Genomic DNA, 25510 nt, shown 5'->3' with positions numbered 1-25510 from the left:
GCACATAAACTCATGAAATAGTTTTATTTGCTTTAAGATGAAAAATTAACTTATGATTTTTCCTTGTGACACAGTTAACTTCCTAAAAAATCATAATAACCCATCATGTCTTTTGGATGGCATGAAAATAACAAATATTTGTAAAATAAATTTTCTTATAAAGTACACTTCACAAGAATTTCCCACCAAGAAAGTAATAATTATGGGTCTGGAGCTGAAGAGCATACAGTGAGTAAAACTTAAGACGGCATATTGAGGAGAAAACAAAATATTGAATAGTTGTTCATTAATTAAAGACTATCCGGTTTACTGTGCTGAAAGGAATGGATGATGCTGTGCAAAAAATAGTTTGTGATCAGGTAATTAAAGCCCTTCCCACTGCACACACATTAGGGGGTCTAATTAAGTTTTCAATGACATTTTCTATCCTTCAGGTTTCTAACTTCATAGCTTAATAATGTTTTTTTAACATTTCTTTTTCATTAGAAAAAGTTCTGTGCAATACCCCAACAAAACAGTTATGCATTAAGATGTTACATACAAATGCATCTGCTTTTGATCTTGCTTAAAAGAATTTCTCAGTCTTTATTCCACAGACATAAAATGAAATATGTAGCACTTTCTTTCCCACCAGGAAATTCAATATCTCTTTTTTTTTTTTTTCCCCACAGACACTTTGAGCCCATAGAATATGCTGTGGGATCTCCATATTCATTCCACTCCAGCTTTGGAGTTAACAGCTAAAGAGCTCTCAGTTGCACAAGAAACAAAGTTGATGACAATCTGTACCACAGATCTATAAGTAGGTAGGATTACCATAGAAAACAGCCTTTTACAAAATTCTCTATCATCTACAGAGTTCTCTGCTTTTCCCTATGAGCCTGGGAAAGCTGGGTAAGCATAGGGAAATCTTCAACCCTGCTTTGCTTCTTTCCTCACTCTTCTAGAAAGCAGTTTTCTATCGAAAGTAAACACTGTAATGTTAAGTGCAAAGTATGCAAATGCAGGAGTCTTCCAGTGTGTGAAATACCACTGGCCTACCTTTGCTTCTTTATCCTAACAGTGAAAGAAACTTCTCATACTAAACTTGAAAAGCATTCAATCATAACCAGTTGTACCCTAAGAAACCATCAGGTGGAACTTCCTGGGCAGAAACTGATGCAGACAAAGTTCCACCTGAAAAGGAGGAAGAATTTCTCTGTTGTGCAGTGCCCAAGCACTGGAACAGGCTGCCCAGAGAGGTGGAGTTTCCCTCACTCAGGAGCTGTCTGGACCCAATCCTGTGCCATGTGCTCTGGGATGGCCCTGCCTGAGCAGGGAGGTTGGACCAGATGAGCACTGTGGTCCCTTCCAGCCTGAGCCATCCTGTGGAACATCACACAGACCTCAGAACAGAGGTATCACTTAGTGTTGTGCTGATGAACACCACCTTTCAGCAATATACTTAAAATCTTTCCCTCTTCTCATGAGCTCTGCTTTTCTCCAGCAGCCAACGAGCCCAGCTGCCTTTTCCTCTGCAGCATCTGGGGGTGCTGAGGCTGCCCAGCCCCACCCAGTGCTACTCGAGAAATACAGAGTTTTATAACTAATAATAGCCACACCCTTTCTCCATAGCCTCCATCCCTCCCCTAGGATTAATAGAACCAACCACACAGAATAAAGTACAGGCTACTTATACATTAAAGAGAGAAATGCTTATAAATTACCTCTTCTCTGCAGTGGACAGTTACAGCCAGCACATCATCTTATCACTAAGATTTTTCTCCATCTAATTCTATTTGCTGTTCCTCAGTGAATATCAACAATAATTCATTTAGCTTTAATGACATTAAAAGTAGAGACTGTCCTTGAGATAGCATCTAATTTTTCTTTATGAAAGCCAACATAAATTCTATGTACGAGGTCTCTGACAGCCTGGTAATAGAGGTGTTGTTAAAGTGAGCTAAAAATACAAACCAAGATAAAAAAAAAAAAAGTATCTTTCAGAGGAATCATTAGAGAAATTGATGAGGTCTGTTTGCTTTCCTTGCAGTCTCTGAGGACATATTATGTATATAAAGCATGGAGCTAACACTAAGTCTGCCACACAAAGATACTAGTTGAACAGATCTTGACCTTTCCTTCCATCTACGCAATAAAGATAAAGGTTATTACAGGAGTTCTGCAGGAGCCCCTTATTATAATTATCTCACACTTAATATGAGAGTTAGTAAAATTGTAGCCATATTTTCCTTTCTAGGCATCCCTGTGCAAGGGGGAAAAAAGCAAATAAATACAATCCCTGAAGTCCTAGATCAAAATGCAAATTATTAAGAGTAGAGTATATAGAGCAATGTTGCCCAAGCAAGTAGTTCTACTATTTTCTAATTTCCTAACTTTCTGCTTGGCTTTGTAGCCTTGCTATTTGTATATACTTGTGTAGATGAGCAATTATTAATAATTTGTGAGTTTGGTATGCACAGCTGAGCGTTACCTACTGTGAATAAGAAAATTAACAGTACAGTCTGGGAATTTGGGATCTGGCCCCTCTAATTTCCTTCCATCCATGACCTCACAACATCCTTGTAGGCTGAGTTGCCTGCCCCTTTTTCAGAATAGCATGAACTTTCCTTTTTAACCAGAGTTACAGACAGAGAACAGCAGCTGAAAAGAGTGAAGGTGTATTGTAATAATCAAACCACAGAACTACTTAATGCAGTGTGGTGATGAACACCAGAGACATTCCCACTGCCACTTCCATCAAGGAAATGCCAGTCTACACCTGCTCTGAAGACACCCCAGTCCTGGTCAAGGACATTCCTCCAGGTTGATTAAATATGGATTGAAATTTTATGTTCCTATCCCAAGCAAGGAAAACTTTCAATTGCTTCATAATAGGAAAAAAAGAAAGTATCTGCTGAGTGGAGAGTTTTGTGGGAGAAACAAAACATCAAAGTTGCACATTTCTCTGGAGTAACTAGTACCAGAAGGGAAAGGAGGGACACACCAGGCTGTGCTTAGAATGATAACTAATGATATCACTGATTTTGCTCAGCACTTTTATGTGTTTGAATTACACATGTAGCTCAGGAATATGAGGTCAGCATTACAGTTTGTCCTGTATAGCATTAACTTAAAGTAGCAAGAGGAAGAATGGGACAATTTTCTTGCAACGCCTTCTTGTTCTGCCATCTCTAACTGCTCTCCTCAGGGAAAAAAAAATACATTTGTGGAAATCTTTTCTAATATATTTTGTCAAGGACATTAACTACATTCTTATTTTTACTGTCTGTGGGAAAAAACAAAACCATCCTATTTACATAAAATGCTGATGTGAGACAAGAGCTGGTTCCTGGAGCAAATCAAAATCTTGTAGCATGCCAGCAGTGTATTTCACCATCGTAAATGTTATGCATGACTTTATAGTTTGCCACACACATCAGCCTGCAATAAGGAAAGGGCATCTTTGAAGTTACCAGTCATGACTGCTAATAGACTCTTTTCACAGAAATCCCCACTGCAGTCTGAAAATGCAAATACAGATGCTCTGCCTGGACTGCTGAACAAATGAGCCTCAGTGACAGCCCCACTGCCCTGGCCCTCCATTTGTGCCCACTCCTTTTTGAAGCACCTGTGCCCCTCCAGGCCAATGCATCCAGATTTCCAGTGGCAACAAGCATGCCATGAAAGGTGTCAGGAAGGAAAATGGTGTGGCTTATGCTGATGTTTGGGCTGGGAAAGGTAAGGGTGCATGGGTAAATGTGTTTTACTGTCTCTCCAAAGCCCTGCCTGCATCAGGGTATCTGAAAAATCCTGGGAAATCTCTTAGTCCACATCTCTCAAAAATGAATCAAATACATCAGCTTCTTTCATTGTGAAGGCCTAATCTATTTATTTTTAAGGACAGTTTCCCTCCATTCCCTTAACAAAAAGCCAAGAGAAAAGATAATTAAGCTTTGTGCATCCATCCAGCCAAACCGTGATGAGACATATTTATTCCACAAATAAATACTGAATTGTGTTTCTGCATTTGACTTCAGCTTTCTGTAAGTCTTTCTTCTGTTTGTGCTCCAGTTCTCTAAGTTAGGTTCCTGATTCTTTGTTGCTGGGTAGTGACAGTAACAGTGTACTAAGCTTTACACTCATAACTCTTACACATCAGTTTAAAACAAAAGAATTTGTGTTACTGCAAATAACTGAAGGGAAAGCCAGCATTCCTGAAAATGCAACACAATACTTTTGAAATAATAATGATACACTGTAAAGTGCATATCAAAGAGTAGCTAATTATCTTGAATAAAGATCTGGTGCACCATCGAGTTATCAGTGCAAAACATGACTTTCATAAATGTTATCTAGAAAAAGCTGGTAGGAAAAACCTTAAAAACAGGTTTCTAATGCAGACTGAAAAAAACTGGTACTTTCTGACTGTTGTTCTGGCTTGCTGGCTCTTGTTCTGCCAAGAGACAGCAATTTTCTCCAAGTCTGCAAACACTAGCATTTTAATAGCCCAGATGAGTAGTAACCTTTGACAGATTTGGGCAGATAAGGTGGAATTAATGTCAAGTTCTTTCTGAAGGGATTTATTTACCCTCTGTTTTGTCATGGATATTAAAAGGTCAGATCCAGCCCTAATCGTGAGCATCATTACATATCTCTTAATGCTTCCAGGACACTTGGATCATGAAAACTAAGAAAAAAATTACAGCTAATGTGAGTATTAATTTTTTGAGTATCTGATAGCCTCAGAAAGAGGAAACATCCCTCTTGGACACCTGGCAAAAATACATTATAAATCTAGACTTATATTAATCCAGGCTAAAATTCAAGCAAACTTTGTGAAGTCATGCTGTAGTGATCACTTATACAGAAGAATATTAATTTGAAACTTGGTGATTAGCCAGCACTGTTGCAGAAAATTTGAAGGTCATGATTTTGGCCAAAAAGAATAGAAAAAAACAACCAAAAAAAAATATAAAGGCTCAAAAATTAAAGATAAGACAGAGATTTTTGTATTACTGGTAAATCTTGCCATATTCGTTTTCTAAAGTGAGTAATAAGTATTGGTTATTCTGGATTCATAATTTATTAATAGCACTGCAGGACTACATGTTGAAAATTGATAAAGTAAATTCATCAATACAGTAATGAATTTAAGTGGTAGCACATAACTTCAGATCCTCTGAACTGGGAAGCCCTAATATTTTGTCAGCCCAATAAATCTCTTGCTTCTCCCCTTAATTTTCAATTTAATAAAAAAAGTCCAAAAGCATTATCTACAATGTTTGCAAACAACTATAGTATCTATTTAAAAAGTTAAATATAGCTTTTTCCTCCAGTAATTAAATCTAGTAAAACTTAATACCAAGACACAACAAGCTTTTAAAGATTTTTTTCAGTATCCATGCACACAATAGGATCCTTTGGGGCCAGGTATTCTTACCAGCCAACGCTGCACTGTCCAGTGTGCAACTCCCTCCCTCCTGCAAGCCCTACCTCTTTGGCCAGGATGTTAAGGGGTGACCTTCCCTGTCCAGCTGCCCAGGAGCCACTCTGGCAGTCACACTCTCAGCACTGCGCTGGCAGTCACAGCTGCACACCCAACACGCGCAGTCACACCAGGTCTCCCCAACAGCTCTTGATGCAATTAATAACAACAAAATAACAGCTTGAGCTGCTGTCTCCGAGGACACACTCTGAATAAAGGAACCTCTGGGCTTTTTTGCCCTCCCACTCTAAGGCAGGGAAGTTTAGGGGTCGTTGGTTCCTGCCCCTGAAGCTCCACCTGCAGCTCCCACCGCAATCCCTGCACTGGATGCGCTGCTCAGCGAGAACACTTGGTAGTACCTCCCCAACGGGAATCCAGGGCATGTCTCACTCACCAGTCCAAATGGCTCCCATGATGAGAACAGCTTAAAAAATTGGACACTGGTGACAAAGTCACCGGTGTCCCAACTGATATTGGAGCAACTAAACCCCAAGCAGAATAAAACAAATTCCACCTAACCTGTGGCATATTAGAGCATGAATAGCATTATTCAGTATCTATTTCCAAAGAGGCCTTTAAAGTCTTGCCCAATGGGTAGCAGGTCCAGAAGTGCCTCCAACATCACCAGAAAATTGCACCACAGAAGGACTAATGAACCCTGGAAATGACCCTTGTTATCACAGAACAAAGTCCAAGGTCACATATAACACACATAAATAAAAGCCCTACTTACAGCTTTGGTTTTGAGAACAGTAGTGGACCAGAATTTTCAGTTGTATCCCAAAACCAAAGGAAAATGAAAAAACTCCTCTCTAACTATGTGATTATGTTCTCTAGCAAAATTAGTATACAATGACTTTTAAAGAATTAAGCTTTATGAAACCAAGACCTTTTTTTCTCCTTGGTTTTTATTCCTGAAATCTTGAGTTCATGGCATTTCTTACAGGAATGGTACCAAGGTATTCCCTTTGCTACTTCTCAGAGTAAGTAGTGAACTATATTTTTTGTATGCACCACATTAATGTTTAGTAGCTAAGTGGCAACGAAACCTGTGCTATAAAAGTTAATAAAAACACTAAAACAAATAGTATGTAAGGAAATTACATCCAGCAAAGCTGGTAGAAGGACTAAATAATATGAGCAGCAAAACTACACCGAAGAGAAAAAAATTAGAAAATAAAGGTTAAAAGAAAGAGGGAGGGGTTCTATAGAAAGGACTCTACCAGTCTCTGTAAGCAGGGAAGATGACTCATTGATCTAAATACACACTGAAATCTGCTGATCTCCATGTAAAGCAAACACCTTCATTGGCATAACCTTCACTGTGCCCCACAATAGCACCTATATTAACACTGGAAAGTTTTCTATCTTTCTCTGTCATACACAGTTTAGCCTTTTACTGAATGAGCAACTGCAGGAATACAGTAGCTTGCCTCAAAGTATTCTGCTCATTCCTCTCAAAAAAAAAAAAAAATCAATATTTTATAAATATGGTTTTAATACATTTATTATTACCTTCCTGTTCTACCTGCTATTTCACCCATATGCAAGTTGAGGGAATTTTCTGCTAGCTCAGGAGTTTTGCCCAGTGTCACTGACCATCTCACATCTCAGCATGCCACAGTGGCCCAAGAAATCTGTGTCTGCAGCAGATTTTTAGAGAAAAGGTCATGTCTACAATACTGAATTAGCCCCAAACGCACACTGATTTAGCAGCCTTTGCTCCTCTCTTGCCCCTGACTGTCAGCCCTGCTAATTAGTGAATTCAAGCCACTGAGGTCCCACACCTAACATGTTCTTCTCTTCCTTTTTCTGGGAGGTGCAAGACAAGGAGTTACAGCTCATGTGTGAGATAAAAACCAGCAAGCAAAAGAAACACCTTTTGTTCCCTTATAAATACTTGTAAAGTGCTCTGATTTAACACCTATAAAGGAGGTACCTCTGAAATCCCATAGAGGAAAGGAACAAGTGACAGTTCAAGTTTGATTGAGTGTGAAGTCAACTTGCACAAAGTTACCCCAAAGTTTTGCAGTGAGCCCTGGAATCCAAGATGTTGAAGGACACAGCTGCAGCTCCCTCGGTGTAGAGACTGACAGAGGCAACCATTTATGCTGCTTAGTGAAACGTAGATTCATTTGCTCAGACAACAAGTGACTGAGTGGGTTTAACAAGCAGGATAATAGCTCAGGGTGTCATTTTGATCTGAATACATAATTAAAAGGGATCAAGGAAAGACTCAGGTCTAGAAGTGGCCTTGCATATCTGCAGCCTAATTAGGATTGATTTTGCCAATCTCTGCTCAGAACATGACTCTTCTGCTTGCACTTGTTTCCAGTAAAACATGTCAGCTGCCTAGAAATCAGCATAGCTTCCACAGGCACTACCCACCTAAAAGATGGTGTGGGTTCAAACCTGGCTATGATGCTTAGATACAAATCCTATGGGCTTCTATCTTTTAGCTTTAGATTACTCACGACAAGTGCAATCAATAAGGCTTGTTAGCCTGAGGCTCAGAAGGGCTGCAGCTGTTTTTTCATCTTAGCCTGTATGTGTAATATGATAGGGCAGCAAGGGGGCACAGATGAAGTGGCTTGTTATTTATGACAATATCAATCAATGCACTATATTGCTAAATGAATTAAGTAGCATTGCAATAACTGGCTTTTCTGCTGCAACTTTGGTTTTTAAAAATTGCACAGAGGAGTGATATTGATCTGCCTAAGTCTACTGCCATATTATTTCAGTTCTTTTGCAGCGGAATAGAGTCCCTTCTACCACTGCCCAAAAATTTATGTAACCATAAAACTAAATTCATCTAAAGACTCACAAAAGGATTTGAGCGAATTTAAGCCTTTGAAATTTAAAGCTGGGATCCTCAACCTCTCAGGAGAACAAACATCTGGTTGACCCAGGAGACTGGACTCTGACCATTCGACACAAAGTTTCCCTAATTTCCTGCAGCCCTGTTTCTCTGGATAGCAGTCAGATATTTTGCTGCTGCTTCTGCTAATGTTGTTCCTCCTGAAGCTGGACCCACTAAACAGGCAGTGGTCTCTAATGCCAGCAGTGCCCTCAATGTCAATACAAATGGAAATGGAAATGGCTGGAAAAGAAAGCAAGGTAACAAGAAACAGACACCTTGGGAATGAAACACCTGTGCTCACTTGGAAGTGAAGGACTTAGGCTCAGCTCAGCATCTCATCTGAAGGAAGGCTCTCCATGGAGCCATCATTTCTCTCATTGTTTGCCACTAAGAGAAGAGTCATTTCATTCTGGCTCACTGGGCCAGAAGATCAGAAAACCACAGGGAACCTGAATGTGTCTCTGGGCCACAACCACTCACCTTATCATGGGAATACCTCAGGAAATGGAGCATTTGGTGTTGATCAGCTGTGCTTTCGCCCCTGAGGGAGGTCCAAGGCATATCAAGACCTAGAAAAATGACCCAAGGTAGCAAGAAGTATATGACCACACAGAGACGAAGAGACAGGGATTTGAGCAATATAAATGCTGCAATTTCAGCTTGCAAACAGCTATTAAGAACGTGAAAAAAGTTCAGTCTATTTGCCAAATCTGAATTATATTTATATAACCATGAGCTTGAAAGCTAGCAGGTGTAATTGGGCCAGGAAGGTAGTGATTAGCATGTGATAAAAAAGATGTCTAATTGCATGATTTAAGACAAATTGTTAAGGGACAGACCACAGCTCACTGTCTATAGCTGCTAGACATGTAGGACTGCCTGCACTGCTCCTTCATCTGTGACATTTTGTTTATCACTCTGCCTGCTGCTGCCCAGACAAATAAACCCTCTGGGACCATTTGATGCTGTATTAGGTTTCGTGCCTGAATGCATAAGGGTCCCTAGAAGGCAGCAAGAGGATTCTAGTTACTTTGTAATCTTACAGACAAACAGCATCAAAATTGATGTTCAGCTTAACGTGGAATTCTCTGGTAATATCCAGGAATTTGTCTGTGTACCTGGACATCCTTCTGTTACTCTTTAGCATGCCTCTTTCTTTTCACCTCAAAGTCAATGGCATTTTTAGTTTTGGTAGGATCTTTTTTTATGTGGAGGGTGGAGGGCTTGGGACAAAATATTTTCTGGCTACAGAGCTGTCAAAAACACAGTCAAGAATAAAATGGCTTCATAAGTAACAAGGGCTTTGGATGCCACGAAATCAGATTATTTCCCTGAATGACAATATTAGGACAGAGATAACCAGGCTTTGGTGGACATGAAAGCAAACAAAGCCTGAATCCCCCTAATTCAATCTAACTTGACCACTGAACATCTAGCCGATAAAATGTGGATAAAATGCAGAAAAGGTGTGTTTTGATATCCACTGAAAGCATCTCCAAAGAGGAGACATAGATGGCTTCTGTGTGAGGGTTTAATTGTCTTTTTTTTTTATTTGTTGCTTTTTTTTTTTTTTTTTAATCTGGAAGAATAAACAAGTCCTGCAGTCAATAATGAGGATTGTGTTAGTGTAGATCAAACTTTGATTTGATGTATCAGATAAAGGAAATTTGCTTCCTTCCACTTTCCTTTTACAACCAACTGTATGAAGTAAAAGTCTGGACTAATTCCAAGGGACTAAACCAATTATGATAAATAGCTAAATTTGTGAATATGTAGAATCAACTGATCATTGCATAATTACTTATTCTCCCAAGACCACAGTAAAAATGTGGCAGCAAAATCATCATTATTTTCATCAGAGTAATTATAAATCATCATCGTTGCATTCTTGCAGATATGGCTGGATGAATGCCACCTGAAACTCTGCCTTTCCTCTAGGTGTCAGATTTGCTTCTCCGCTGTCCTGTGAATTTAATTTATTTTTACACATATACACACACAACTGCTCTGCATGTTTGCCAATAACTCTTCAAACCTGCCTTAAATATCTGTGAGTCTTTAATTTCATAAGAATATTCCTTGCAGATCACCATTTCTGTTAACCTTTATGGTGATGTATGCATAACCACATGCACATATTTCTCAGGCTGGAATAGCACACGTATTTTACAGGGCTATAACCAAATAATGTCCATGGACATAAACCAGTGTCCATAAACATCGATACCATTATAAGCCTTCGAATACTAAGGCTAAGCACTAAAAGCTGACCTCCAGCGTGGCAGAGGGAAAAAAAGAAGGAAAGTTAAGTGAAGGATAGTGTGGAATCAAGGCCTTGTTTCATGGCAATGTGCTGCTGCTGCAGTTTGTTTTAAAGATCAGACTGCAGATATGCATTTGCTTCTAATGACTCTGGCTATCCACAAAATATAGGCAAGAAGAAAGCCTCCTAAGATGAACAAATTGGTAGAGAAACAGTTTTCCAAGCAGGAAAGAAAAAAGAAAAAGAAAAAAAGAGGAGAAAAACCAGCTTTAGAGCAAATAAGAGAACTAAGTAAGTAACTTCCAAGTTCAGCAAGTACGTAACTGCAAAGCCCTTACTCTACAATATCTTATGTTGAGCACCTAATTACAGGTGTGGGATGAAATCCTGGCACCACTGGAAGTTTTATTACAGAGTTATGTGGAATCAACATTTCAGATTTCCTCATTTCTAAATTGCTATGCTTCATGGCTCATTCTGTAAATGTAAATGCATGAGTTAAGTGCCCATATGTTTGCCAGATCACGGGCTAAAACCTTCATTCAGATGAGTAGTTACTTGTACCTGAATAACCTCACAGATTTTAGAAAGCACTGTTCAAAGTCAGTTACTATTTACTTTAAGTAGAGGTAACAAGAAGTGTCCCACTAAAAATGAGGTATTAAGAACTTCCAGAATCTCTATATCTATCTTTAAATCCTTTTCCCCACGATAATTTCCACTGAGAAATTAAACATACCTCTGAATTCTATAAATAAAGGCTATCTAGGTTAATCTCTGCTATCCTCTTCACTATAATATATACTCCAGCTGGATAAGCAACCAAAACAAAAGCAGTCTATTGTGGCCCAGTCTAGTGGGACAGAAGAGTAGTTAAGGGAAAAAGTAAAATGAGAGAAAGAAAAAAGAAAAAAGAAGGGAAACGACATTAATGGATAAGGCAGGAAGATGCCTTTTTCATTCCTGCAGTACTCAAAACTCCTCTTCTATGAGGAAATGTAGCAAACACATCCAGAAGCTGACATGACCTCCATGGCCATCAGATTCCAGAGTCAGTTTCTTAAAAGGTGACTATCTTTCCCTTTCTTTGTGCATCTTTTCATGAATCCCACAGTTCTGCAGACAGTAGGACAGCAGAGTGCATCAGAATATTTTCTCCTTGCTATAGTACCTAAACTTGAGATTTGCTTCCAGAGGGAATTGCTACCTGTAAATGTGTCAATCATGAACTATGTTACTGTGACACAAATCACAACTACTTGAAATGTTTGAAATCCTTCCATAGAGATTGCCCTGGCTTTGGCTGACTGAACTTTGTTATGGTTTGTTGGGTGTAATTTCTTAATACTAAGTGCTTTCTACAAAAGTCAGCTGCACACTTCAGCTGTCTGCACTGATGTAATAAGAAACTTGGGTTCTCACTCTGGGATCTAACTCTGCTTTAGACATTACAAAACTTCTCAACACTAAAATCAAGAATTTTGATCTCCCTTTCAGAAGAAAAAAAGCCAAGAAAAGTCTGCATATTTCAGTGCACTAATCTCAAACCTTCTTCAACATAAATCATTCATGGGTTTGGTAGTGTGCTTGTGAATTTGTAACAAGAAATAAGCATAAGTTAGAAAGTGTAAAGATATTAGAGAGTGCTTATGAAGGATCACATATTGGATGCACTTAAAAGCCTGAATACATGCATCTGGAACACAAATTAAAAGCAAGGAAAACTACCCATTGTAAAGACACATAATGAACAAAGTGACAGATGCTTGAACAATGATTCCATTGCAAAACAACGTAGAAGCCATGACGTGGAAATCTTTCCTAAATCTCTAAAGAATAGCTTTTCTCCAGAGACTGCTTTATGGGAACAATACTGACGTGTGCTCTCTTCCTTGGAGACAAAGCCTTTTCCCTGAAGTATTGTGTGATGCAAGAAGGCAGAATTTGTAAGGTATCCTTCAAGAGGATGATTCTTAGTATCTGCTCTCCTGACCAAAACCTATCTCTATTAATTTACTGAGTAACAGATCACAGAAGGCTTCTCAGGAGACATGTTTTCAGTATTTTTCCTTTCCTTATCCTATTTAACTTTTTTTAACTGAAGCCTAAATGAGAAAGCATCTGCTGAGCATATGGAATTTGCAAGTATTACCATTAATGTATACTGCTAACATTAAGATTTTTCCAGCAGGCACACACATATTCTGACTGGCATACAAACACTCTTGGTCTGAAGGACTCAGCAAGGAGAAATGGGTAACTGTGGACCAGCTCTGTAGTGCAGCATTTGTGCCCAGAGGAAAACAGAGGTTCAGGTCTGACACAGGGGATGTAAAGCACACTTTAGATGTTTAGAAAGTCCACCTGTGTCAGCAAGCTGTATAATAGAAATACAAAATCTGGATCCAGAACACAGAGTGCAGTTTTCTTTTGATACTACAAGTAAACTCCTGCCCTACAATCTTAAGACTCTCTGTTTCCCCCCAAAGCACCCAGAGAAAAGATTTGAAAGCACCAGCCAAAATTGGCTATCATTCCAGTGCCAAAAGAACCTGCACCTCTTGGATCCATGGAGATTTATAGAAGGAGAGTGAATAGAATTGCTAGTCATTGCTGGAATTGCTTTAGTCTTTAAAGCAGTTCCCAAGCAAAAAAATGTAAAGTTCTTTTGGATCAGCTTTTCTAAATTAACTAGGACAAGTTTGGATGCTTTGTTGACTTCCTATCAAGACAAAGACACCCCTGAGGCAATGGATTTTAAAATGGTAAGTCTAATTTCCAAATGGAAGTTTTGTAAATGAAATCATCATTTTTACAAGCTGAACCTAAACCTGAAATGCTCCAAGGCAAAGTCTTTCCATACAAATTCTTCAAAAAGTCTAGCAAACACTCATCTCAAGACAGCTAGAATCTTCTCCAGAGATTTGTCCATTCTTATCACTCATATGGGAGTCCACATATTTAAAATAAAAATGTGAGTCACATTTAGTTTCTCAGAGCACAACAGTTGATAGTTTTTATTTGAGTCAAATCTCATCTCTCCTTCAAGCTGTAAAGGTGTCTATATATGGAACCTTTCATCATCTTTTCAGAATTGCATTTGTACACTCAACTCAGTATATTTATTTTCCCTGAAGGGTAAAAGTTCTTCAAGTACTGCTGTGTCAGGATTTACTCTCTCCTTTGGTTTGCTAACAGTTTATTTTCATGTTTGATTACTAACCCACAAATGTTAGCTAACTCCTGCAGAGCAGGTCTAGGCAGCTCCCCAAAAGTGTCGGACACACATCAAAAAATTTCAGTTCAGTTAAATTTCAAAGGAACACAGACAGGCTTATTTATTCCACAGACAAATTTTGTTCTTACTTATTTGTACCTCAAGGGATCCATTAAGGACTTCTATCTTATCCCATTCCCTGAGAAACAGCTTTGACAATCAAAAGTACAATTGGTATAATAACCTTCAGGATTAATGATTATATAAGTGTTTTGAAAGTTGTCATGCACTAAAATTTGGAAGTCACTGAAAGAATGTAAAATATGCACTCCACATTTGGAAAGGCAATATATTAAAAGAGATCCTTCATAATAAGAATAATAATTGATTTTTTTTTTTTTTTAAATATCACTATTTTCACTAATAGTTCTTTCTTTTCTGTTTAGGGAAATGATTTAATAAAATATATTAAATACTTATATTTTTTCTATATTAATCATTAGAGAAACACTGTTTCCAGACTTGGAATATCCCAGTACAGGCGTGGACAGTTAAAAAAAACATAAATCTCATAAAACTCATTTCTTAATGACAATGAAAACAAATAATTTTAAAGTTCTTCATGCAAGGCAAAAAGTCCCCTCTTCAGTGAAAAAAAAAATTAATAAATCTGTATTAGCTGAAATGACTAGGGGTTTGGGAGGAAGGAATTCTGCAAAGATCATATTTCCATCATAAGATGATGTCACTACAGAAGTTCTAGGCTTGCATAAAAGCAAGAAAATATTACTGATCAGACAATTCTAATTGTGTGACTACACAAATTTGTTTGTTTGTTTTTTGCTTTTCAAAATATATAACAAGGTCACCTTGGCTTACACATCAGTTAAGAAGAAAAAGCAAAAAAAGGCATTGTGTTCATTCAAGGCAGAACATTTCATTATCCTTACAGTTCAGGAACCCCTGAGGGGAAAGGGTCCCAGGGACAGCCACAGGCTCCCAATCAGACCATAAAGGAGTGATGCAGCAGATTATCTACACACTTGCAGAACATGGGACTTTTGACAAACAGCCTAAGGAAATTAAAGCTTTAATAAATCAGGGTTGTCCCCATAAATCATCTGGACCTATCTGTTTTTCCATCTCCTCATTTCTGTATTGCCACTATGCAAAGATCAAGTCCTAGTGCTGAAAAAAAAGTTTCTGTGAAAACAACACTTTTTCAAGAAAGTACCTCAGGAACAGTTTGTAGGGGCCTCTCTGCAGCTGATAGGTGTTTAAGAGCAGGAAACACTGGTTACATTAACCCAAAGAGGAACTCAGATCTGCTAACCAAGACAAAAAGAAGAGGATGAGCAGAAATGAAAGACCCTCAGTTTCTGCTGATGCTGACTGAAGATGAAATGAAACTGTTCTTTACTTCCATCTTAGATACCGAAGCTCTGGTCACTGATCATAACTTTTTACCTCTCATCTCCATTTCTCTCCTTTCTCCTCTTTCCTATCACTTTACAAGTATGTCTCATCATTAGCCTGGTGTCTTACATAAGATCACACCCCTCTGCCAGTCCTGGAGGGGTTTGCAATGTTCGATTGCAATGTTCATTGCTTGCCTCTCTTTCTCTTACATACCATTTTCACTAGCCACAAGCAACAGGTTTCTATTTCTCTGCTCATGAGCTTCTCACTACAGGATTAATCCAACATTTAGAAAGGGCTCAGAGCAAAATCAGCACAATCTTGTAACAGCTACTGAAGACCTGAACACTACAACTCAAACCAGTTTATTTATTTGGATTAATCTAATAGTGAATCAATAGAAGTCAAGTGACACACTTCAGCAGCAGGAAATTTGTCTTATTTTACAGTACGTAACAGTACAATAAGAGTACTCTTTCTAGTTGGTTCCCCACAAAAGAATTGGTTTTTCAGACAGCTAGAGACACTCAGTTGTTCCAAAAATGTACCAAACAACTGCAAAGAAACTCACTGAGCTCTGTAGGCATGTGGATTATATAACTATTTGTTCCATATTTATTCAGAATTTGTAAAGGCACCTACTTAAGCCTTCACATGCCATGGAACATAATTTGCAAACAAAAATAATGAAACTTGGTCTACTGATATGAAAGAGTTGCTGGCTAAACTCCATCTAAGAGGAAATGTCCCCTGTTTTCCACATTAACCATCCTAGCATGCCACAAACAAAATTTTCCCCTCTTTCTGGAGGGGAAAACAACAGCTTTGTGGCAGACAAACAAGGCTGGAGGTGGCTGGAAGACACTTACGTTTTGGGACCAGCCATCACCAACCAGACCCGTGTCAAACATTCTTCCCACTCCAATCGATCAGGGCCAAGCCTGCGGAGTCACACCCTATAGTTGCTAGCACAAGGCAGCAGAGAAACAAGATCATAGAGAAGATCTGGGATGTAGGAATAAGAAATTAGAGAACATTTCTCAGCCTTCCTGTGTGAACTGGTTACAGAAAAGATGAATTTCAGGCAATTTGCAAAGGCATAAGACTGAGAAGTCAGTAACAACAACACAAACTGTGAATAACCACGTTTCTTGCAATTTTTTCTGGCTCAGAGAGAATTGCTGCCAAACACCAAGCACAGAGAATTACTGAAGACATTGCTGATGGATAACATGTTAATATCAGCATGAAATTCTCTAGACTCCACCTCAAGATCACTTTACAGTTAACCAACGATAAAAGCACATTGTAAGGTCACAGAATTCATACAAAATTCAGTTAGCTTAAGGCTAACTCAAGTATCTCAACAGTAAAGGGTTATATGAAATCTAAGTATATCCATTTTATTCAGACATAAATCCATGAAGAGTGCACTTTACAAAAACAGATATACTGACTCTTTGAATTATCCTCCCAACAGAAGAACCGCCCTGGTGCCATCAAGAAAGACAGATTTCCTGAGAATGTACTCAGGAGGCTGTGTATGCAGCCAGCTCAGTAAGCAAAAAACCAGAATTAGAAGCAAATTAGTAACATCCAAACAGCATCTCAGAACCAGGCAGTCTTAAATCTGAACAGTCTTAATTATAACAAAGGGATAATGGTTGCCTCTTCAAAATCAAAATAACATGGCAATGAAAACTTCTGGAAAACCTTGCTTCCCTGCAGCAAGACTCAATTGCTTTCTTCATTCCTACTTGAAAGTAGCAATTGGCTTTTTGTTTCTTCTTTTTCTTTTCTTAGAGCAAAGGTGATGGAAAAGGAAATAATCCGTAGATCCTTACCACTTGACACCTATTTGACTGGCAATAATTACTGTGCATAAAGGACTTTAAATATATCTTAATCTTAGTACAGCAGGAAACATTACAAGACAAGCAGAAACTCATTCTCTAACCCAAGCAAACAATGTGGGACTTCTCATTGCTACATGTGGAAATTTGCACTGGTCTTGCTTGGAGGGTGTTAGGACTAGGAGCTAAAAAATGCTTTAGAATAAATTAGCACAATTATAAATCTGACAAGAAGATTAATATTCTAACTATGTTCACAATAATTAACTCACCAAAACAGTTCCAGAGTCATTATCCAGCTAGGGTGGAATGGGAAAGTTTACAGCACCCCTGTAGATTTATAAGCCAATTAAGGGTGACCCTCCTCTAGATTTCATTAGAAAAGCCTCTGGTTCAGCAAAAGCTCACACGTGCAAGTAAGAAGTTTCCCAATGAAAGGGAATGCAAGGATCTTTATCACCTCTATTAAACACTTTTCCTGATCCCCTGGAAATTACATATTCCTAATGCATCCTCAGCCTCCTGTCAACTCTCCATCCCTTGCACAGCATCCTCACACCTGCGAGAAGCACAGCACCACTGAGGCACTGCATTTATTCCCTGCATGACCAAGGTCCAGCACTAGAGAAGCACTTCAGTTCTTGTGATGCAGCTTTGGGGTTTGTCTCACAGCCCCTCTCCCACCCAGAGCCACCTTCTGCCTTCCACGTGCAGTGGACAGCAGATTTACCAGAATCACCAACCCAGTCAGCAGATTTACCATAATCACCAGCCCAGTCAGCAGATTTATCAGAATCACCAGCCCAGTCAGCAGATTTACCAGAATCACCAACCCAGTCAGCAGATTTATCAGAATCACCAACCCAGTCAGCTGGTAAGAGCTGACCATCACTAACCAGCACACTCCTGTTCAATGTGCACTGTATGTGCATGGGACTGCACACAGTGTGAGCTATCTCCTTGCTATCTATGCCATTTTCCCTCTTCACTGCCTTTCTGCACAGATTCATTGTTCTAATATAAAAGCTTCCTCTGCCACTGTCAGAGCAGTCTCCCTTTATCTCCAACTCCACAACTTCCCCTTCTCCTTTCAAAACTTTGTATAAAGAACATCTCTTTTCTCCTTCTGTTGCATACATCTATGCCTGTTTCATCTCTTCCTTTGTACATTCCTACATAATTGTGTTTCTCAGCTTTGTAAAGTATTTTCCAATATAGATAGCATAAAAATTGCTATCTGAAATGAAATAGCATTGTATCACAACCCACACTTTTTTTCCCAGTAAAATACACAGTTTGGACTGACTCAAGCTGTGATGTGTATGCAGGTAAAGCAAATTCTGAATTATTCAACACTTAAAAAGACTGAAAAATCATTTACTTGTTACAAGCAATAAGATTTATGTTTTATGTCTCCCAATCAATAGCTAGTGTGTCCACACATAGCTGATTTATCCATATTGAAAATATAATTATAAGTCTAGTTTGCTCTGAACCACAGAGTCCCTTTGTAACAAGATTATTTAAATACAAATGGGGTTGGAAAATTGGTTTTAAATGGCTAATCTGTCTTGTCTTCAACTCCAGCTGCAGAATTTACTAACATCATAAACACAGGCTGAGTGAAAACTTAAAAGGTTTTCTGATTCTCCCTGCGATCTGTCTATGCAGTCCTCATTAACAGGGAAGTCGATGGGAGCTGTATGCAAGCTGGGAGAGGAGGATAATAAGCCTTGTAATCTCTATAAAGAGAAAGGGATTTTTACTGGTGATATGTCATATATGCTGGTGTGCAAACGTCTGTCTTATTGGCAGCCCAATAAAGAATTTATGCACCCAGTCTCCGATGCACTGCAGAACATCTCTGCCATATGGATGGGCCAAACTTAGACCCACAGGGCTGGAAACAACTCCTGAGAGCATCAGAGCACTTGCAGTAGGGACCACCAGACATTCATGGGATCATTAAGAAAAGTTTCATCTGGACATATTTACTCGGGGATTACTGAAGGCCCTGCTGTCTTCCTGTTGTTCCCACGCAATGTGGTCAATGTCCCCGTGACATGCGGGGGGGAAAGGCTGGGCCAGTGCATGCTCTGCCAAGAGAGCACTGCAGAATCACCCTGGGAATACACCATGGCTTTCTCTCTGAGTCATGCACATGGGCTGGGAGAAAATGCAGATCAAATCTGAGTTGGGTTGAGTAGAAATTAAGGATTCGTAATTTTCCACCTTGACCTGATAGAGGAAACTACTGCCTTAAATTCTTCTTTTACAGACCATACCACCCAACATAAAAAAAAAAAAAAAAAAAAAAAAGAATTTATATGGGGGTCCAGTTTGGGTTTGTGCTAGAAACAGTCTTGATAATTGAGGGATGTTTTCATTCCTGCTGAGGAAAAAACCATATTGCTGAACCAAAGTCTGGAACTACCACACTTGTGACAGATTGGCACAGTGTACACTGCCACAGACTGTGACAGTGGAGGCTATCCTGGGGGCTGCTTTCTCAGCCTTGTGAAATGGTCCACTACCTTAAGTCAAGGGCAAGGGTTCTCTCCTAGGGGTGTGCAAGGCAGAACTTCCCTTACAGCTATTCAAGAGCCAGATGTTTAGGACAAGCACCATGTTGTGCTTGTCCTCATTTCATGTAAGGGTCTGAAAAACCCTTTAACATTCAGCTGGACAGCAGACTTCTATGTTTCTTCTTAGTTACAAAAACCCTAAGGAAAGGATAACTGCCAATAAAAGAGACACTGCATAATTTATAATTATAATTCTACACATGCTTCTGAAAGCCTCTTTGGCTTTCTTCTTTGTGCTCTGAATGGCTCTCTGGATCTAATTTAATTCAGTGAAGCAAATTCAAAAGTGACAGGGAAGAAAAATAAACTTTTTCTTTAGTTAGAATAAAAATTATACATAAGGAATTCTTGATCTTCATTAATTTAGTGGGTAGACACACAAGCTCCTAAGTGTTAATAAGACTTGCCAGTTTAGGTGGCCTAAAGTGTCTAATGAAATGTCAAATGAGCCCCCTTTGGATTTACATTATCAGATATTTCCACCAGGAAAGTTTGGCAAGGCGTCCTAACAAATCCTTCAAGCCCTCGAGGGAACATGGAGCAAATGGTTCTTCTGGTCTGGAATTACATTACTGGCTCACTTGCTCAGTGTGACTCCTAGAAACTAAGGTGAAAGGAAAATTATCCAAATCCCTTGTTTCCTTTTCCACACCCAAAGTCTATTTAATTTTTCCTCAGTTATATAGAAAATTTTCCTCTGTAGTTTGTGGTGGCTTCCCTTAGAACCATGTACAAAAATTATGTCTTCAGAAAGCAAGAATCCATGTCTGCTGAGGCTTTGGAACTTGAGTCAGGATCTGCCCTGAATCAACTTCATGCGTTATTACTTTAGTAAAACAAGAGTCCAAGTTGTTCATAAATCCTACTTCACTGTTAAATGAATTGTTCTTATTCTCATGTGCAATACTAGGTGCTAGATACGAAACTCATAAATTGGATCCTTAGGGCATTAAGATTTCCTGTGGTAAATTCTATGTGTTGTCTTTTCAAGTTTCCCTTTAAAAAGAAAAATTTACAAAAGAAAATAAAAGTTCAAGTGTTTACAGAAAGAAAAGGACTGAAAAGTTTGACACGTAATAAAAAATTAACTTGTTCTAATATAAAATTTTAACAAGCCAAATAATATTTTCAGGCAAGGAAGTACTGAACTGACACTAAATCTGTAAAAATATCTCAGTATGGATTTCAGATTCCCAGGGGTGGAAGTCAAGAGACAGATTAAATGATCACTATATTCAATCCAAAATGAAATTCTACTGTATATTCTACTATATATATATATAAATATATATGTATTTTATATATATATAAGTATGGGAGCAAAGACAGACTAACATAACATTTTAAGTGACAGGTGAAGCACTAGACAACTTTATGACCATCTTAGGATCAAAGTTGCTTTTCTAAGGGAAGAAGGATTTCATTAGCATTCCGTGAATCAAACCATGATAAAGCAAAGTGATGATACAATGGATTTTAGACACACAGAAGTTCACCACCCTGCACGTGTATCTCCACTGTCACCACACACTTGGGGAAAAATTAAGCAGCCTTTCTCCCCTCTTCCTGCTGTACCCCAGCTCCATCACTCACAGTCATTATGTTCTGGAAGCAAAACCTGCTTTTGTGACACAGCATTTAAACAAAGTATTAACCAATAAAAAACATAAGTTTACTTGGTTACACTTAACATGCTCCCCTTTATTTTTGTGAAGAACCTGTTTCTTTTAACACCATATATTTTCATGCTATCAGGGCAACTGATCCACAGAAATACACCACATAGCATGGGGAGAATCCCATTATTTTTTTCCCATTCACTAACGATTGACATTTTCTGTACAAAAGAAAGGCTTGTAAACTTTTCCATCCACACCTGTGGCACCACTGCTGCCCCAAGCACTCCTCCTAACAGCACCTGGCACAGCCACACACTAAATTGTGACACAGCAACGGTCAAGTCTGCATAAAAGTATTAGAAAAAGCCTTGATCACTTTAAGTGTGTCTCCTAAATCATCCCACAATCCATGCTGCAGCTCCAGCCTTCTCCAGCTGAGGAGCAATTTACCACCCATCTTCCTCAGCATGATCTCTCTTGTTCTGGCCAAACACATATAAAGCATAGAATTAATTTTCATCTTTCCTGGAGAAAGCACGGAGGTGATTAGCCCCATTTACCCTGGTGTGCCTGAATCAGAGCCAACCCAGCACAAAAGCACACAGGTCATTTTAAGTGCCCTGATCATCCTCATAGTCTGAAAAACAATGTAGTCCTGAGGGTCTAAACTTGTATTACACAGCCATTCGGTGACATAACCCATTTAGATCAAAATGCCCCGCGGAGTCGCTCAGGTCTGCTCTCTCACCCCTGCAGCCCTCCTTGGATGTGCAACCAGAGCTGCTTCTCCAGATGCCCGAATGAGCCTGAACCAGAGAGGTCTGGGGCCAAAGGCACTGCCAGCTCAGACTTACCCAGACGCTGTCGTCCTGTCTGTACTGCCTCCAGTTGCGGCCGGTGTCGCTGACCATCAGCGCGTAGCTGGTCACCCAGTCCGAGCTCCCGTACCTGCCCTGGGTGGCCACCGCCACCACCTCCACTCTGTCTCCCAGATCAACCTGGAGCCACTGCTGCTCGTTGGACTCCAGTGGGGACCAGCCACCAGCTCCTGAAAGATTGGATGAAGAGAATTTAGATGACCATGACAGCACAAAAAAATTATCCTTGATAAAGAACCATTAAATTATTTTGGGTCATCACAGAGGACTCTACTTGAGCAAACACATATTTTCATATTGGGAAATACACTACATGATGTGTGCTTCCATCAGGTTATTTCCATTAACCTATACCTCATGAGGAATTTTGAATTTCTAAGATATTTTAAGGAAATTTATTCTTTTTCAGCTGTAAAAGCATCAATGAGATTGCTCAATCACACACACACAAAAAAAAATCATTTCTATTCCCTCCTTGCAATTCTGGGAATGTGGCCTTGTAACTTGCAGTTTGCTTTGATATTTTCCTTTTTGCTATGTTCTGAAAGAAATGCAAAATGTTAGTTATTTTTATTTGAGCCCTCTTAAGTATTTGAAAGAATGGTTTATTTACAGCTTATAAATGCATTTCAGATAATTTGTTGTAAAGCTAGAAACCATTTGATTGAACAACTAAAAGGACTGCCTTCACACTGGATAGTAGGCTGTCTCTGATACAAGCTTGTAATGCATGTTTGTCCTTTAAAAGTAAAGATTTGCACTATCCCTTGAATTCCTTTAGAGGTTAAACAGGACTGTGGTAACACCAAGCCAGTGAAACAGAACTGCAACCACTGCTTGCATTTTACCACTTCGCTCACCACAATAAATGGGAGCTTATGGTTAAAAGCAAATCATTCCAGACTGGAATATAATATTTTATGGTCTCCTGCTTTCTTTTACACCCTAAAATTACAGGCTATGTTTATTTTCCTTTAACTTGTTTCTCCTTGCACACATTTATTCTCTGCATACGCCCGGTGTTCAATTCAGCCTCACCAATAAGCATCCAACGCAGCTATGAAAAACACAAGCCACCAACCAAGTAGCCAAGACAGCAAATTTTTAAGCTGCCACTGCTTCTGCAACACAACACCTTTTTGTTTTGCCATTATTAATGAAGTTTGGAAAAGCACTCCAGTATGACTACAGTGAGCACAATCACATTAGGAATAAAATTAACTGATCTGTCTCAAAGTTGCTCCATGAAAAGTTCATTGAAGTGAATAGAGTTGAAAGATTAATAGATATGGTTTCTATCAATTAACTCAATTTCAAGAACTCTGCACTTTTACAAACATCTTGTTTGTCCTGGATAGCATTGTACTTTTCAACTCACAACTGAAATCCCTTTGTCTAAGAATAGTCAGAATTGTCATTATTTACAATTTATTAATATTGGATTTATCTGAACTCCTGAAACAGAGCTACATCTATTCCATACCTGGAATGGAGTATTGTTCCTGCTCCCCTGCATGACCCAGCCTTCATTCCTCTACAAGAACTTTCCAGGAAAAAGAGTTTGAAACCAAACCAATACATACTGCTTCTCAGTGCCATGATTTACCCTTTCCAATCACAACAGAAGTCTTCATCATCACTGATTATTTTACCTGCCTTAAATAGAATACTCTCTCCTATGAGCATGCCATGAAATACCTAATGAGAATACTAGGAATTTCATCACTGATTTCTTCTTTAACTACTTCATAGCTCTTTTAACTCCATACCTATATATAGCTTATGCAAGGCTATATAATACCTCCTGTTAACAGTCCTAACCACTGGGTTGTGGGTTTTTTTTATTTTGATATTTCAAGTGCCATATAGAAAGTATGTTGTCTGCCTTTAAAGTGCAGAGCAGTGCCTTTAAACTATAGAGCTGTATTCAAACACAACAAACTACAGATTTCTCCTACACACAGTTGTGATTATTGCACACAGGAGCCAAGGGCAGAAAAACTTCCTTTGGATTGTAATATCCAGTATCTAAAATAGATTCTGAACACAATAGTTGCTGCTTTTCTTTTTCTCAGTTTTATTCTAGGAACTGATATGATATAAAAATATGCTTCAGAAGTTCTGGCAAAGTTGTTCCATTCATGACTCAAAAGAGCCTATTCTAGATGTTTTCAGCACATATTAAAAGAAAGTTGGCATTTTCATCTTTCCTTCATTCAACACAGAGAAGACAACTAGATGAAGGAAAATAACTTAGAGAAAAAATATTTGGTGAGTTTTCCATTAAAAAATCACAAAAGCTTTACTTTCTATGTTCTAGTTTATACACAAGTTCTTGAGCCAAGCTGGTTAGCACAGATGTTTCCCAGTAGCATGTCAAACATCATAACTAAATATCTACTTTATGCTTTCTCCCTTCTGCTGCCAGAAGTGGCAGGAATGTGATATGCTTTCCATAAAAGTGTTTGGCTTTACTGTGCACTGCTATTTTCCAGCTTGAGCACAACACTACAGGCTTATAATTTTGAAGTCAAACAAACGATACACACTGAACAGAAATTTGGGAGATCTGTGCTAAGCTCGAGCCCTAAAATCATAGATTACATGGTGTCTCTGAACTGTATCTCTCTTTACACAAGCACATTTGTCTGCTGGGAATGTCATCTTTAGATGGAAGCAGTGCAGACACAGCAGTGACACCTGCTCATAGCATCACCTCTCCAAAGCTGGTCTTGCAAGAAAGATATCAGTTACAGGCCATGTATTCACAGAACAGCAGCTGCTTCATATATTTATTTTCCTGAGGAGAAGAAAGCCCACTGTGTTTTCCTCTCCCAAACCTTCCACCATTGCCATTTCCACAGGTGGACAGTAATTGTACTACTAGTAAGAATGCAGCTAAAATCCCTGCAACAGTAAAGCTGCATTGGCTGCAGGACTGAGGGCAGAACTGAAGCTTTTCCCACTGGGCCTCTCTCACTTCCCCTAATAAAGCAAACACGTAGCTTCTGCTTGCTTCTGTGGTTATCCCAAATCCTCACCAAACATGCTGTGAGTGCCAAAAATCAATAAATGTTCTTTTTCCTCCCCATTTACTCCGTTATACAGAGCAGGTTGCAGAAGGGATACTGGCATTTCTTCCAGCACAGTCTGTGTCTGCACACTTCTTTTATGCACATCATTCCTGATAGTGTGTCAACAACCCATCCTGTACTTTTTTAGTAAGTAGCAAAAAAAGTACAACCAAAGCAGAGCAACCATTTAGAGCCTTTTGCTCCTCTACCCACCTTGATGCTTGCCCTGTGGACTGTTTGCCAGCACAGGCCCAAGACAGAGGACAAGAAGG

General features: G+C 39.0%; 1 protein-coding gene across 1 annotated transcript in view; it reads right to left on the bottom strand.

Annotated features, from left to right (window-relative positions):
- The window catches only part of CNTNAP5 (contactin associated protein family member 5), a 269482-nt gene that overhangs the window by 170088 nt on the left and 73884 nt on the right, over positions 1-25510 (bottom strand). The window contains exon 3 of the mRNA XM_058839980.1: positions 22141-22334. Within this exon, the coding sequence (XP_058695963.1) occupies positions 22141-22334 (194 nt within the window). The remainder of the gene's footprint in view (positions 1-22140; positions 22335-25510) is intronic.

This window comes from Poecile atricapillus, chromosome 5 (assembly GCF_030490865.1).
Source record: "Poecile atricapillus isolate bPoeAtr1 chromosome 5, bPoeAtr1.hap1, whole genome shotgun sequence".
Lineage (NCBI taxonomy): Eukaryota > Metazoa > Chordata > Aves > Passeriformes > Paridae > Poecile > Poecile atricapillus.
Note: the sequence above shows the minus strand (reverse complement) of the source record. Positions and strands in the feature narration are given on the sequence as shown.